The 16,327-nt window shown below is 34.8% G+C and overlaps 1 protein-coding gene across 2 annotated transcripts in view; it reads right to left on the bottom strand.

Moving 5' to 3' along the window:
* PARG (poly(ADP-ribose) glycohydrolase) overlaps positions 1–16,327 on the bottom strand; it is a 111,285-nt gene that overhangs the window by 58,609 nt on the left and 36,349 nt on the right. For both annotated transcript variants that reach the window (XM_082854144.1, XM_082854143.1), the window contains exon 8: positions 2,692–2,784. In XM_082854144.1, the coding sequence (XP_082710270.1) occupies positions 2,692–2,784 (93 nt within the window). The remainder of the gene's footprint in view (positions 1–2,691; positions 2,785–16,327) is intronic.

The following is a 16,327-nucleotide window of genomic DNA, read 5'->3' as shown; positions in this document are numbered from 1 at the left end:
GGGCATATACCCTGAGAAAACCATAATTCAAAATGACACATGCACCCCAATGTTCATTGCAGCACTATTTACAATAGCCAGGTCATGGAAGCAACCTAAATGCCCGTTGACAGACGAATGGATAAGAAGATGTGGTAAATATATACAGTGGAATATTAGCCATACAAAGGAACGAAATTGGGTCATCTGTAGAGATGTGGATGGACCTAGAGACTGTCATACAGAGTAAGTCAGAAAGAGGAAAACAAATATCGTATATTAACGCATATATGTGGAATCTAGAAAAATGGCACAGAGGAACCGGTTTGCAAGGCAGAAATAGAGACACAGATGTAGTGAACAAACGTATGGACACCTGGGGGGAAAGGAGTGGGAGGGTAGGATCAATTGGGAGATTGGGATTAACATATATACACTAATATGTATAAAACAGATAACTAATAAGGACCTGCTGTATAAAAAATTAAGTAATTTAAAAAAGCATGAATGAAGATCTTTCAAAAAGTTCATGTCCAAAATTTGTTTCCTTTAATTTTTATAAATCTAAAATTTACCTTTTAGATTTGGCCTAGAGAACATTAATATGATAAATCATTAAATAACAACATATGCAATTTAACTTGCCAAAGATATATTTCGATAACAAATTGAAATGTTAACTTTCACAGCAGAGATTTACCTTTTAGTCGAGGACAGAGGACAAAACTAAAATGTTCTCCCATTAGTACACTAATGGAAGGACATAGTTGTTTTAAGCCAGGAAAAAGAGATGGGAGCTGCAAATCTGATTTTGGTTCCACCCACTGACTTGTTATAGATTACAAACTTGGGTGCTTTTGAATGCATATCTCATTAAGTACAATAGGGAAACCTTCTCTCTAAAGCATGAAGGGAAGAGAAGAGGAGAAAGTGATTCCTATCTAAAGGCTATATTCGGTTAATTATGAACTACAGTGAATTTAAAAAGCATTTAATTAAGCACTATGTTAGACCTGGGGACACAAAGATGATCCCCCTTCAGGGAGAATATAATCTAGGGGAGGAGACATATAAAAACATAAATTACAAAATAATGTGCTAATAATAATAAGTATGATTCGAGTGCTACAGGAGTGATAAACTTTGGCTGGGAGACGTAGGAAAGGCTTCACAAGGGGCAGAACCTAAGAGGTAGTGAGAAATTTTACTACATAAGGAAAAAAGCAAGGAGAAAAAGAGAAAAGAATGAACATGAAACATAAGCAAGCAAATAACTTCCAACATAAACAACAAGAAGTTGAGTTTTAAAATATATTTTCTCTGCCCAATAGAAAAACTTATTTCAGACACAATGAATTAATGAGGTGAAATTACAGTTACCTAAAATTGGAAATATCACAGTATAATGCTAACAAACATGGCACACGGAAAAACATTCAGTGGTTCTCAACATTTGGACTCAGGCATTCGGACATGGCTTTTGGTTGCCCCAATGACTATGCTTGTGTTTTTTGTGCCGTTCCAATGATACACTGCAATGTGTGGGACCATCCTACACATTCAGAAATTGCTCTGCCCAAAATGTCCCTAGGGCCCCTGTGGATCAACAGTGTTAGCAGAAACCTGGCTAGCATCCATGTAGCCAGGGGGCTGGCCCTAGAAATAAATAAGAGGCGAATTCAAGCTACTGTTGCGAGAAACACAGGAAAAGAATTATGAAGAACAAACCAACAACCTCTTATAATTACATCTACAAATTCTTTGATACTCTCCCCCCTTGAGAGGCAGAGTCTAATTATCCTCTCCTTGAGTATGAGCTAGATTTATTGACTAAATTCTAATGCAGAGAAAAAATAGTGAAAGCGATAGAGTGTGCCTTCAGAAACGAGGTCAAAAAGGCACTGCCTCTTCCTGCCTCTCTCCTTTGGGTGGCTTTTTCTGGGGAAGTTAGCAACCATGTCACGAGGATACCCAATCAGCCTACAGAGAGCCCCACAGCAAGGAACTAAGGCCTTCTGCCAGCAGTCATGTGAGTGAGCCAGCTGAGAGGTAGCTCCTCCAGCTTCAGTCAAACCTTCAGATGACTGCAGCCCTGCCCAATACCCTGACTGAAACCACAAGAGAGATCCCGAGCCAGTACCAGTCAGCTAAGCTGCTCCCAAATTCCCAACAGAAACTGCGATAATAAAAGTTTCCTGTTTTAAACCACTAAATTTTGAGGTAGTTTGTTATGTAGCAATAAATAATACACTCCCACACAAAACAAAATAATACCAGATTCTTTCTTTTATTTTTAAAAGTTAAGAATGTATCATGAACTCATTTGTTATACAATACACTACTTTGGGGGAGAGGGGAGGAAGGAGTAGGTATTAAGCCATTTTGAAGATAAAATTTTCTAAATCCATTAGTATGCTTTGAAATAATGACTATCCTTTTATGAAAGTCAGAGATTATTTTTAAAAAAAGAAAAAGAAGTATGAGCAAACATCAACACTGTAAACTGAAGCTCAGAAATTGAATGCTGCATTTTTAATGTCCACTCGCAGTGTTCTCTGTAGCCTCTAACCTTTTCCTTAGTATAGCAAAATCATCATACTCTGGCAAAAAACTGTTTCCCATCTCTCTGTTTGACCTTGACAATTAGAGTTTAAACGAAATTCAACTGTGAGTCTCAAGAAAGCTACTGAGGAAGAAGTTATGTCCACCAACCTGGGTGCAAATATTTGGCAGACAGAGTGCAATTTTCACCATATCAGGCAAAATGGACTGGTATAAGTGTTGAGCTTCTGCTTCTTCTAGTACCTGAAAACCAATAAAATGTTATCAGTGAATAATAACCAATGAACAAATATCTGTTATTAAATTACATATGTGCTTTATATAGGATCCCATAAGAAGGCATATTATCAGCATCATTGAACACATGCACAAGTACACCAACAGGTGCAGTAAGGAACTTACAAATTCATTTCCAAATGTATGTAATTCACCTAAATGCCCTCTGAAAATGAATCGAGTATCCCAAATATGAAATATCTATCGTATCACATTCACAACTAAATAAATGCTTGCATATGAAAAACAGTACCTTCTGACCTCGGTTACATCAACTAAAAACTATTAGACCACAAAGAACTCTCTCAGAAGCCCTCAAGCTTCTACAGTCAGTAATTTAAAGAAATCACCATAAAAGCCACCCTAATCGTTTCAGAGCATATTATATGTGTCAAATCTAACCTACTGGGTAGTAAACAATGAAGTTCCAGGTGACTTACAATTTCCTTTTCTAGGCACCTTTAGGAAGTTAAAACCACGATTCCCATATCATAATTTGAAGTACAAGAAAGACGACATTCATGGCCTATTTCTGTCTTTTGTAATTTCCCATCTCTTCAATGCTTTAGAAATTACTTTAGGCCATTTAATCCAACTTCTCTCTAAACATCAGAGTATTTCTTTTAAAATACTGAAAATGAAAACACTCTTAATCTAGGGATTCTATATATACAGTCAGGATTAAAGTAAATCATGTATCTATCTGAAATCACATCTGAACTAGATAGATGAGGTCTCAGTTATAATCCAGTCTGATCCTGTCATTATTAAAGAGAAAAGAAAACTGAAGCCAAGGAGGTTACCTGATTATCCTAGACTGAAAATGTCAATTAGCAACTAAATCAGAACTAGAACCCAAGTATTCTGGCCTATATTCCACAGCTCTCCCCACTTCTCTATGTAACAAATGTTTGGGATTGATGAGGATACAGACTCTTTACAAATATCTATAGATTCCCTTTGCTATCAGGAGCTAAGCTGAAATAAAGGAATATTCATTTGTCTATCTACAGCTGGACACAGTATGTGTATAAATAGAAAAAGTAGCAAAGATAATTTACATTCACTCTGGTTTTACAAGAAAATTCTAACAGGGCTTCCCTGGTGGCGCAGTGGTTGAGAGTCTGCCTGCCGATGCAGGGGACACGGGTTCGTGCACCGGTCCGGGGAAGATCCCACATGCCGCGGAGTGGCTAGGGCCGTGAGCCATGGCCGCTGAGCCTGCGCATCCGGAGCCTGTGCTCCGCAATGGGAGAGGCCACAACAGTGAAAGGTCCGCGTACCACAAAAAAAAAAAAAAAAAAAAAAAAAGTTCTAACACTAAGAATTTTCTTTATACCAAAGCTCTAAAATCCAAACCTATGCCCACCTCCCTCTTTAAATTAAGAAAATGGGGAAATTGATATTCAGAATGAACAGAAAGATATTTGCAATTCAGAGAGTGTAGGATCCAATTAATCATAGGTATATAAAAAACAAGCAAGAATACAATTATTAATTCTGGGGAAAACAAAAAGTTGTACAAGAGTAGAAAAGGAATCAGATCTCAGATATGAACAGTGTTTTTACCATCCTACTAAAAAACCAGAATACTGATCTAATTGAAATGAATATGATATCTATAGTGGAAAAGTGGGGAAACATAAATAAGGCTGTTAATGGTGACAGGGTTAAGTAAACAACAGCTAAATCCTAATCTTCTATAATGGGAAGTTAACACACTAAAAACATAAATAAAGGCTAAAAGGTTCAAAGCCTCTTCATTATAAGCCTCTTTAATGCTAATAAAAAGAAAAACTAAATTTAAAAAAATCATACATAGAAGGCACTCTATTTTAGAATTTTATTGTATATATTAAAGATACTTGCTTTCCTGTACCTGAAAATGCATAAAACATATTAATGTATTAAGATATTCAAATTCTTCTTATTCATAATTTATCTTTTTGTTTTTTAAAACATTTTATTTTGAAGTAATTATAGATTCACAGAAAGCTGCAAAAATAACATATGGAGGTCCGGTTTACCCCTCACCAAGTTTCCCTTAAAGGTTACATTTCAGATTAACTGTAACACAATATCAAAACCAGGTAATTAATATTGGTACAGTATGTGTGTATTGTTCTATGCTATTTTATCACGTGTACATTTGTGTAACCAAAATCAAGATGCAGAAGTGTTCCACTATAACAAAAGTCTCCTTTGTGCTACTAATTTATAGTCACACCCTCCTTCCAACCATCCCTAAGCCCTAGAAAGCACCAATCTGCTTTCCATCTCTGTAATTCTGTTGTTATACAAATGGAATCATATGGTGTGTATCCTTTTAAGATAGACTTTTTTTCACCCAGTGTAACGTCCTTGAGATCTATTCAAGTTCATGCATGTATCAACAGTTAATTCTTACTGCTGAGTAGTATTCCATAGTATGAATATACCACAGTTTGTTTAACCATTTACCTACTGAGGGGCATTTTGGTTGTTTCAAGTTTTTGGCTATTACAAACAAGGCTGCCTTTTACTTTCAACCTGCCTATACTGTTATGTCTGAAATAATTTCTTGCAAGCAGCATATAATGTGTCAGGTTTTTTTAATCTACTCTGTAAATCGTTGTCTTTTAATTGGTGAACTTTGACATTTACATTTAATCATTGATAAGTTAGAACATATTCATTTTTAATTTTCTCTTTCTTTTACCTGTTTTCTTTTCCTTCTTTCCTATGGGTTACTTGAACATATTTTAGAATTCCATTTTTATTTATCTAAAGTATATTTGAACACATCTCTTTGAACAGATTTTTTTTAAATTGGCTGCTCTAGGCATTCGTTATATATAACTTATCACTGTTTCCTGGTGTCAACATTTCACATGTTGCAGTAAAGTATAGAAACTTTACCTTTAAGGCTCTTTACCCACCCCCATTATAATTTTCTTTAATATTTCTCCACATACATTGAGAACATTTGATAGTGTTATAATGTTTGAAAATAGTGAAACAGAAAATGTCAAACACTATTTAGAATACTCAAGAAGAAAAGTCTACTATATTTTTACTCTTTCTACTGTTCTTTCTTCTCTCCTGGTGTTCCAAGATTCCATTTTATCATTTCCTTTCTGTTTCAAGAAATTCCTTTAGACATTTAGACATTCTTTTAGGATAGGTCTATTAATGACAAATTCTCTTCCTTTCCTTCATCTGAGAATGTCACCATTTCTCCTACAGTCCTGAAGGATATTTTCAATGGATATACACTTCTCTGTTGAAAGTTCTTTTCTCTTACTCCTTCAAAAATATTATGTCACTTCTTTCTGGCTTTCATATTTTCTGATGAGAAATCCAACAACATTCAAACTGTTTTTCCCCTATAGGCAATGTGTTATTTCTTTCTGGATGCTTTCAAAATTTTTTTCTTTGCCTTTAGTTTGAGGAAGTTTGACTATGATATGTCTTGGCATGGATTTCTTTGGGTTTATCCTGTAAGAGGTTTGCTCAGCTTCTTGATGTCTTCTGTCAAATCTGGGAAATTTTCAGCTATTATTTCTAGTTTTCAGCCACTATTTTTTGTTGTTGAGTATTTTTTCATCCCTGCCCCTTTTCTCCTCTCCCTCCAGTACTAAAAAGGCATGACTGTTAAATATTTTTTAATAGTTCCATAGGTCCCTACACTTTTTAAAATAAATTTTAATGTTTCTTGAATGTAATGTTTGCTTGTTTGACCAGTACAACCAGTACAGGAAATTTACGAATTTAATTCAGATTTTCAAGCCAATATAAACCCCAAAATTATATATACTAGACCATTATGCTATTATTATTTTCTACATTATGAGAAAATCTGAAAGGAAATATATAGTCACTTTTAGACCAAAATTATTAAACCATTCTAACTTTTCTGAGTCACCTCAGAAAAAAATGACATAAAAGTCTATTTTCTTTCTGTTGTTCAGATGAATTCCTTTGTTCTTTTTCAAGTTTTCCAATTCTTTCCTCTGTCACCCCCACTCCCCATTGAGCCCATGCATTGCATTAAAAAAGAAAATCAGGTATTGTATTTTTCATTTCTAAAATTTCCATTTGGTTCTTCTTTATAGCTTCTATTTCTTTGCTGGGACTGTCTATTTTTCATTTGTTTCAAGGAGCTGTAATTGCTTATTGAAGCCTTTTTATGATGGCTGCTTTAAAGCCCTTGTTAGATAATTCTAACATCTGTGTTATCTCAGGGTTGGTATCTGTTGATTGTCTTCACATTTCAGTTGAGATTTTCCTGGTTCTTCGTGGAGCGATTTTTTATTGAAACCTGGATTTTATGTTATGAGACTTTGGATCTTATTTAAATCTTGTTTTAGCAGGTCTTCTGTGACACAGGAAGGGAGAGCCACCTCATTACTACCAGTCAGGAGTGAAAATTCTACTGCCCTTGTTGACTCCCAGGGCAGGGAGGGGGAAAGGCATCTTGATACCTTTGGGTTGGGGGGCGGGGGGGCGGGTGCAGAGGGTGAAAGTTCAGGCTCCCCACCAGGCCTCTGCTGATACCACCCAGGTGCCATATTTTTCCAACAGCCCCACAGACCCTAGCTGGTCAGTCTTTTCTCCACCTTTCAGAGTCTTCTTATTCTTTTATAGTGTCCTGGGTTTTCAGCTGTATTTAGTAGAGGGATAAGGAGAAGTGTCTTTCCAAACATTTTTAACCTAAAGACATTTAACCTTAAGTGTCTAAATAGGCTGACAGCTTCTTCTCCTTTGGGTACCTGTCCTTGTCTTTTAAAACTGACATACGAGTAGCTGCTGCCATGCTTTGCTGACCATCACAAGCTTTAAAATATCACTTATTTATCTGATGAAGCATTATTGCACTGGACTTCTGTCAACACTTCAGACCTATGTCTAATGTTGCTTTGAAAACACAAAAGGGAAGATAAAAAATGTCATTTGAGAACATAACCAACCCAACCACCATTTGAGATGGAATGCATAATTTAAAAAACTAGTATAATCTTATGCCCTCTCATATATTTTTAGCATCTTTAAGCAAATCTTACCTTTTACAAATTATTATTTACTATTTATTAATCTGCACAATTTATTAATCTATACAATGCAAACCAAGACATTAGTATTAAAAAGTTTTTAAAATGTAAATCACTGCTTAACTTCAAGGGAAGAAGAGCCTTAAATAATAAATATTTATTTATAATATATCATATATTATATTATTTATAACGATGATGATTATAAGGAAATTAAGCATTTATATGATGATTAAATTCTCCCTGCCCTCTATTGGAGGGTCTGCATAATTATATATGGCAAGTCTTTGTGTGTGTGTGCATGTGTGTACATACCATCCCAAATGGTATTTTATTTTTATTCTCATCCCAAAAGTTGATTATGTATGTGTTTCACTCAGAACTGATACAAAGATTTTCAAAATTATAATGCTATTTTACCCATTTCCTCTCTTTAGACTATAGAGTTGTTCATCCATTCAACTAACCAGTAAATTTAAGTATCTATTATATGCCAGACACTGTGCCAGGACTGACAACAGAACTGTAAACAATAACAGACATGATCACTGACCTCATGAATCTCAAAGCAGAAAGTCCTATGCTCTTTCTGTGATCCCCTCAATATATCAGCCTTCACCTTGAAGGATAGTAATTATTGCAATTTCATCACAGTGGTCATGGAGAAGTTATCATTCTTCCTTAGCAGATGGAAGCATTAACAAACTACTAAAATAGAGCAACTTAATTTGTCAAATGTCAAAACATGATGAATGATTTAAATATCTAGAAGCTTACATATAGAAAAGAGATTTGTACTTACTTCTTCTTTCTTAGAAAGCTTGATCAACTAAAACTAAAGCTGTGAACTGTGCTCTAATACTAAAGGCATATTCATGCATGACTAAGTACAGTGCCTGGCACACAGAAAGTACTAAATAAATAATACTACTGAACTTTGAATGGGGAAGTGAAATCTGTAGCCGGTAAAATCAGAAAACTAGTGATATTTTAGTGAAGGAGAATATTTCCATAGATCTACTTCTTCAAAGAGTTCATAGGAAACAGCTTTTTAATCAGTCACAAATCAACAAATATAATAAACACCTCAAGTCACTCCATGTTATCTATTGATGTAAACCTAGGTAGATCCTAGTAAAAATTTTTAAAGTTACTAATACTCTTCTTTAATAAAAAATTTCAAAAAAGTTTATACAAAAGGTCTAGAACAATAAATTTTATGAAACAATTTTTTAACATAAAACATATATCATCCCAAAATCTAAATAGACAAGGTGAAAAACCTCATAGTCCTATGATCCTAAAGTTAATATAACCATTTAAGTGTTTGTTACACTTAGGTATTTGTTTTTCTTCTCACACAGAAAAAATTACTTAAAATCACGTTACTCTAACAATTCTGTATAATTTTTTCATTAGACAAAAGAATTTTCCACTTTGCTGTGTAGTCTTCATCAACATCACTAGCAACAAAATGTTTTTTTAAAAAGTCATGTATTTTCACTGTAGCAAATTAACATAAACAAAAAGAAAATAAATACCACCCACAAACCCACTATCAATATATATACTGCTAACATTTTGGCATATATCTTTCCAGTCTGTATTTTGTTTTCATTTACATAGTGGACATTTTCCCGCGTAAATAAATATAATCCTATATCACCATTTTCAGTAGCTGAGTATTATTAACAATTTGGACACACCATACCATATTTCCCTACCTAATTCTGTTATGATAGATTTACAGGTTGTTGCCAATCTTCCACTCTTAAAATTACCATTGCAATGAATATCCTTGTACATACATCTTTCTGCAACTATTTGAACATCTCTATAAGTGAAAATGCTATATCAAAAAGCATAGGCTTTTTTTTTAAAGGTTTTTAATATATGCTGTCTAATCACCTTCCAGAAAGGTTCTATCAATTTATATTCTGGTGCTGTATATGAAAGTACTCAACTCCATACCTTACTAATACTGTGAATTCTCGTATTCTTGTTTTATTCACAATCTGATGGACTAAATTGACACCACTATTATTTTAATTTATGTTTAATTACTAATGATGTTGAACTTTGTATCCCCGTGTATACAAACTCCTCTGTGATGAGCCTTAATCCTTCTTTTCTATTAATTTTTAAGTAATATGGTGATACATTCTTGCCTTAAAAATGTCAAACCATTCAGATGAAGTCAAAGCTCTTCTTAAACACAAATCCCCAATTCCAAACTACTTCTCAGACAAACAGATGCTTGTCTCCTTCCCAAACTACTTCTAAGCATTTCTACATATGTGCATACAGAAATTTAGCTGTTACATTAATTTTTAAACTAAATGGTATACTATATTTCTTGCAACTTGTTTTTTGCCTTAAGAGAAAGCCTTAGAAGTCTTTCCCCGTAATAGAATATATGCTATACAGTATTTTCCACAGTATGGATATACAATTTTAACCATTCCTTATTGATGGCAATTAACTTTCCCAGCATTATGAAAAATTTCAAAAATACAGCAAAGCTAAAATAACTATACACTGAACACCCATAAACTCAGTTTCTACAGTTAACATTTTACTCTATTTATTTTTGTCGCATATCTATCCATCCATCAACCCATTTTTCAAATGCATTTTGAAGTAAGTTGGGGGCATCAGTACATTTCACCCTGACCACTTCAGCCTCCATATAAATATAATTTAACATTTGTTTACAAGTTTTTTCATTTTGAGGTAAAATTTACATTCAATGAAATGAACTAACCCTAAGTGTACCATTCAATGACATTTTACAAATGCATACACCTGCATAAACTAAATCCCTATCAAGACACAGGATATTATTATACTATCACCCTAGAAGGTTCCCTCATGCCCCTTCCCAGGCAACTTTCCCACATCTGAGAGACTACCACTGTTCTCAATTTTCTTCTACCATAGATTAGTTTTGTCTCTCGTAAAACTTCATATATTGGAAACATGTGACATGTACTGTATTATGTAAGGCTTTTTTTTTCCCCTCAGCACTGTGCTTTTGAGATGCATCTATGTTGTGTGTATCAGTGATTTTGCTCCCTTCTATTATTTTATTCTATTGTATAATTATACCACAATTTGTTTATTCATTCTCTTGTTCATAGACAACTGCACTATTTCCAGGATTTGGCTATTATAAGTAAAGCTGCTATAGACATTCTTCTATAAACACAGGATTTTTTGTGTATACGTATATTAATTTCTCTTGGGTAGGTTTAGAAAGGAAATGAAATGCATAGGTCATAGAGCAGGTATATGTTTAGTTTTCTAAAGAACTGCGAGACCTTTTTCCAATGTGGTAGTACCATTTTACAAACCCAACAACAAAGTATGAGAGTTCCAGTTGCTCCACATCTCTAGCTACATCTATTCATTTTAGTTTTAGCCATTCTAGTGCCTGTGCACTAATACTTCATTCTAGTTTTAACTGGCATTTCCCCAATGACAAATGACACTGAGCATGTTTTAATGTGCTAATTGGTCATTTGTATATCTTTCTTTGTGACCTGTCTTTTAAACTCTTAATTTTTTTTAATGGGGTGGTTTGTCTTATTTTTAAATTGAGTTCTTTATATATTCTAAACATAAACCCTTTGTCAGATAAATATATATGCTTTGCAAATATTTTCTCCTTGTCTTTAGCTTGTCTATTCATTTTCTTAATGTCTTTTGATAAGTATTTAATTTTTTTCTTTTATGCTTAATGCTTTCTGTGTCCTAAGAAATCTTTGTCTATCCCTAAGTCACAAAGATGCTTTCTTCTAGAATCTTTATGGTTTTAGCTTTTGCATTTAGTTATTTTCTATGTATGCTGTATACAAAGAGTTAAAGTTCATTTTTTTCCCCCATAAAGAAACCCAATTTTCCCAGCTCCGTTTGTTGAAAGATGTTTCTTTCCCCCATCGATTGCTTTGGCACCTTTGTTGAAAATCAAATGATTGTATAAGTATGGGTCTATTTCTGGGTTTTATGGGTTTTCCAGTGATCAATTTGATTCTTATGCCAGGACCACACTATATTAGTTTCCTTGGGCTGCTGTAACTATCACAAACTGGGTGGCTTAGAAAAACAAAGATTCATTCTCACACAGTTCTGGAGGCCAGAATTCTGAAATCAAGGTGCCAACAGGGTCATGTTCCCTCTGAAGGCTCTCAGAAAGAATCCTTCCTTGCCTCTCCCAAGCTTCTGGTGCCTATGGGCAATCCTTGGAATTCCTTGGCTTTCAACAAATAGTGGCTACTATTATGGTGATGATGCATATTGTACCCTCTGCCTTGTTTAACCTTTTACTACAGTTAAACCACTAACTATGTGTCAAGACTAAGTTCACATCTCCTTGTGAAGAAGCCTCCCTTGACTTTCCTAATTCCTTCTTCCTCATGTGACTCTATAGTCACATGCACATACCTGTAGTACAGCACTTATTATGGTTTATTATAATTATTTATTTACATGTTCTTCTCCTCTCCTTCTCTAATCTGTGACACTGCAAAAGCAAGGATTGTATTTCATACATCTTGTATTCCAGTACCAAGCATAATATTTAGTACTCATTATTTGCTGAATAGAGTTGATGAAAATTTTAAAATTACATTTTATCCTGCAAGCATCCCTGCAAAACAGAAAGCAGAAGGACATCTGGAGAAACTGAAGCTCAAAGAATGTAAAGCCAATTTCCCACATTCAAACTTAATGGCATACATCAGGACCAGATGCCAGGACTTTCCTTCCCAGGTTCACAAGGAAGGGTATTTTAGAGAATGGAGCACTTGGCCAAGAAACTGGAATGGAATGATAAGGATAATTCGAACTCTGTTTACCTTACAGAGTTATGAATGCTCAGCTATAACCGTGTTTTATGAATTCTAAAGCCCCATATATAAATGCAAAGTATTATTATCTACTGGGCCAGTAATTTATGCCCTTTCTGGAGCCCCTTCTTTCTTTCAACACCCCCCATATCAATTAACTGCCAGTTCTACTGACTGATCCAGCGGCATCACATATTCATTACCTCCTCTTAATCGCTACTAAACTACCCTGACTCAGCCCCTCATCCAGTCTCACCAAGATTACTACAGTAATCTAACTGTTGCCCTGCCGCTAGCCCACCTTCAGTTTTAGCCCAAGTACACCCTGGTGTGTGCCTGTTCCACTTGAAAGCTTTCAATGGCTTTTCCTTGCCTTTTCAGTACAGTACAAATCCTTCAATTAATAATCAAGCTATCTGGCCCTAGATGCTTATCTAGTCTTACTTAGGGCTCTCTCTGTCTCTCAAACTACCTTCTGTGCATCTTACATACTAGACATTTCAGCAATTTACTCTTCTCTAGCTCCTACCTGTGCTTCCACAAATACAATCTGTGCTACGCCTGGAATATCTTTCCTACTCTAAAACTTACCTAACCTTTTAATGTCTTACTCAAACAATACACTGCTTCAAAGTCTATCTAAATGGACACACCAGCTAGAAGGTAACTCTTCCTCTTATAATTTAATTGTCTGTTTCTTCACAAGACTTCCTGCTTTATGTTGTAGTTATTTATGGACATGCATTCTAGAGTTTACTAGAAGTTCCTTTCATACAAGATTGACATTGATTCACTATGCTAGAACATACTCATATGTAATGTTCTCAATAAAAATATTTGTTAAATTAACTGACACTTTCTACCACAGCTAGGTAATTTTACCAAGCTCTCCCTCTTCCTTCTCTCTACTGCCTATCAGAATCTCCCTCGAGAGGTTTTTTATTTTTTTTATTTTATTTTATTTTTTTTTTAGTAAATTAAACTGCATATGAACTGAGTTTTCTATAAAACACCTAAAAAACTTACTGGAACTACCTCCAGAGCTTCCCAAGTTCGAGAGACAGGTTCATATTACAAAGATTAAAAAGAAAGAACATAAGTCAGAATTATTAAGATCTTTCAGATCCACCTCTTCTTCAGGCATGTTTTTAGACTACAAAAATTAAACATTAGAGGAAAAAAATAATTATAGCACTAAGTTATGTAAGGATAAAAAAATCAACTGGAGAAGGTGAATGTTTCTAACATTTACTTGTGCACAATTCAGGCTGACACTTTGAAGAGAAGAATGTGACAGCTTACAAGAAAACAAACTCACTCATTCCCCTTAATTTCTGAAAGCTCATGCAAGTCTGACAAGCCAACCACAGGGTGATCTCTCATGTGTATCACCCATGACAATTATGGCTTTAATAAAAATGTTCTCCAAATTTTAATAAAGTCCAATTGGTTTTCAGGAAATAGCCAGTCTAATATTTTCATATTTAAGAAAGCACATTTCACAAATTAGTGAACTAATTTCTGGACTTAAATAAGACTTCCAAAAATTTTATATTATGGCAACAAAAGAGGTACAAAATGAATATGGTGGCGAGGTAAGGTGATATGCTGAGAAGCCACCCTCTCTATTGTCCCTTGGTTTGGTTTTCTCTTCAAACAGCTATTAAGAGCTTCCTAAGTAATTTTCAAAATGCTATGACTCAAACAAACCTGAGAAGCACTGATGAAGATCACAACTCACTAGAAGCACTTGAAATGATCTGTTTTAAGGATAATACAAAAGATCCTTTGAAGTATGTGCCCTGTAACTTACACTAGAAATAATCTGTATTTGTCATTAAATTAACAGCTGTTTAATATGGGATAAACCAGGTTGCTATACACTTCCTTTTTCTCCCCATCAATGGGTGCCAGCAGGAGTAAAAGAGTGCCAAGCATTAGAATCTCCTTTTATTCTTTTCTTCCCCCGCCCAGGGGAATGAAGGATTTATTATTACTTGCAGCAAGTAAGGAGAACATTGGGATCTTTCCCAAAGCAGTGTCTCTAGAATCAAAGAGATTCTTAACCTCCAATCCCATAGCCAAACTCTTATTAGCCAGTAAAGGGAAGAGGAAGTAACGATGAAGTGAGAAAGATCCCTTCGGCAGGTTACCTCAACTCCACTTCCACTCTCGCAATCCTTGTTCTGTTTCTCAGGACAGAACTATGAACTAGTTTCTCACTTCAGGAAACAAGCCATTAGTGGCTTAAAATTCAGACTTTTGTAGATGGGTGTGGAAATTTCACCATCATATACTCCAAAACCCAAATAAGTGACAACTAATTTGGGAACACAATCACTTTAGGAAGAATACCATCATCCAGTTCTTGAAACAAAATATGCCTCTAATCAAAACCAGTCACACTATTTCCTATACAAATTCCATTAGATTAAACATGAAGAACAAAATTGTGTAGGTTTATGACACATGAAGGAAGCTCTTCTCTAAACAGTAATCATTATCTTTTTTCATGCTAATAATAAAATGCACAAATTATTTTTGCCTTAGAAGGATGAAACATAATAACACACCCTTATTATCCTCTGTCTCCTAGAAGAATTTACTTCTCAATACCGTCATGGTAAATGATTATTCTTTAGGGAATGATCTCAGACTAGCACAAGATGCTCTGATAGGTCTTTCTCATCTCTCACTCCTATTACTGTATGACTACATGGCCATAACCATCAATCACTCTAGCAAACAGCACCAAACCACAATGCTATTACACACAAGCCAACAGATATTTTCAATACCATATAGTCACACTATTATCCATCTTTTATAGACAGGCAATCAAACTCAGCATGACAAGATTTCAGAGAAATAGCTAATGGTTAATGGAAGTTTTCTCGTCCTGGAAGCAAAACGGACTTAATTTGTTTGAGAAATACAAGTGAACAATAACTTCATTCTTTTACTATAGTTAACAGTTTTAAATTTAATAAAAATATTTTTGAACTATAAGAAATACTTTAAAATTACTTATTTTTACTTTTACCTAATTTTTAAGATAGTTCAATGACAGCTTCTCGCACTCACACCACTAGGAAAGTAATTTGCCATGCGACTCAAGTAATGTGCATACCTACATATTATAACACTTAATTCTTAATTTAATTCTTAAATTATCCAGTATGAATAGTCAATATTATAGTCCAAACTTCACTCTTATTAATAAGGCTGAAACAAACATATTTCCCAAAAGGTTTGAGGGCACCCCCTGGTGGCAGACTTTTGGGAGGGGGGGAAAAACCCCACAAATACCATTGCAATGAAAATATCTTTTTAAGAAATTGACCAAGTTCTACTCAGCAACTCAATTATTACAGGTAACATCCAATCTAGAAAAAATTCAAAATGTGATCAAAGAATGTTGGGAAATCTCTGAAGTTCCCTGTGAGGAGATCTGACCAGTACCAGCTCCTAGGTAGCAGGACTAGCAAGATGTCTGATGCAGAAGAAACCTTAGAGATGATCTCATCCAGGGCAGAACAGAACTTTCTACACTGTCCAAGACGGTAGCCACCAGCCACATGTGTTGACTGAACATGTGAAATGTGGCCTGTGTGACTGAGCAGCTGCATTTCA

The sequence above is a fragment of the Leucopleurus acutus genome, assembly GCF_964270905.1.
Source record: "Leucopleurus acutus genome assembly, chromosome: 14".
Classification (NCBI taxonomy): domain Eukaryota; kingdom Metazoa; phylum Chordata; class Mammalia; order Artiodactyla; family Delphinidae; genus Leucopleurus; species Leucopleurus acutus.
The sequence above is the reverse complement of the archived record's forward strand: the minus strand, read 5'-3'. Positions and strand labels throughout refer to the sequence as shown.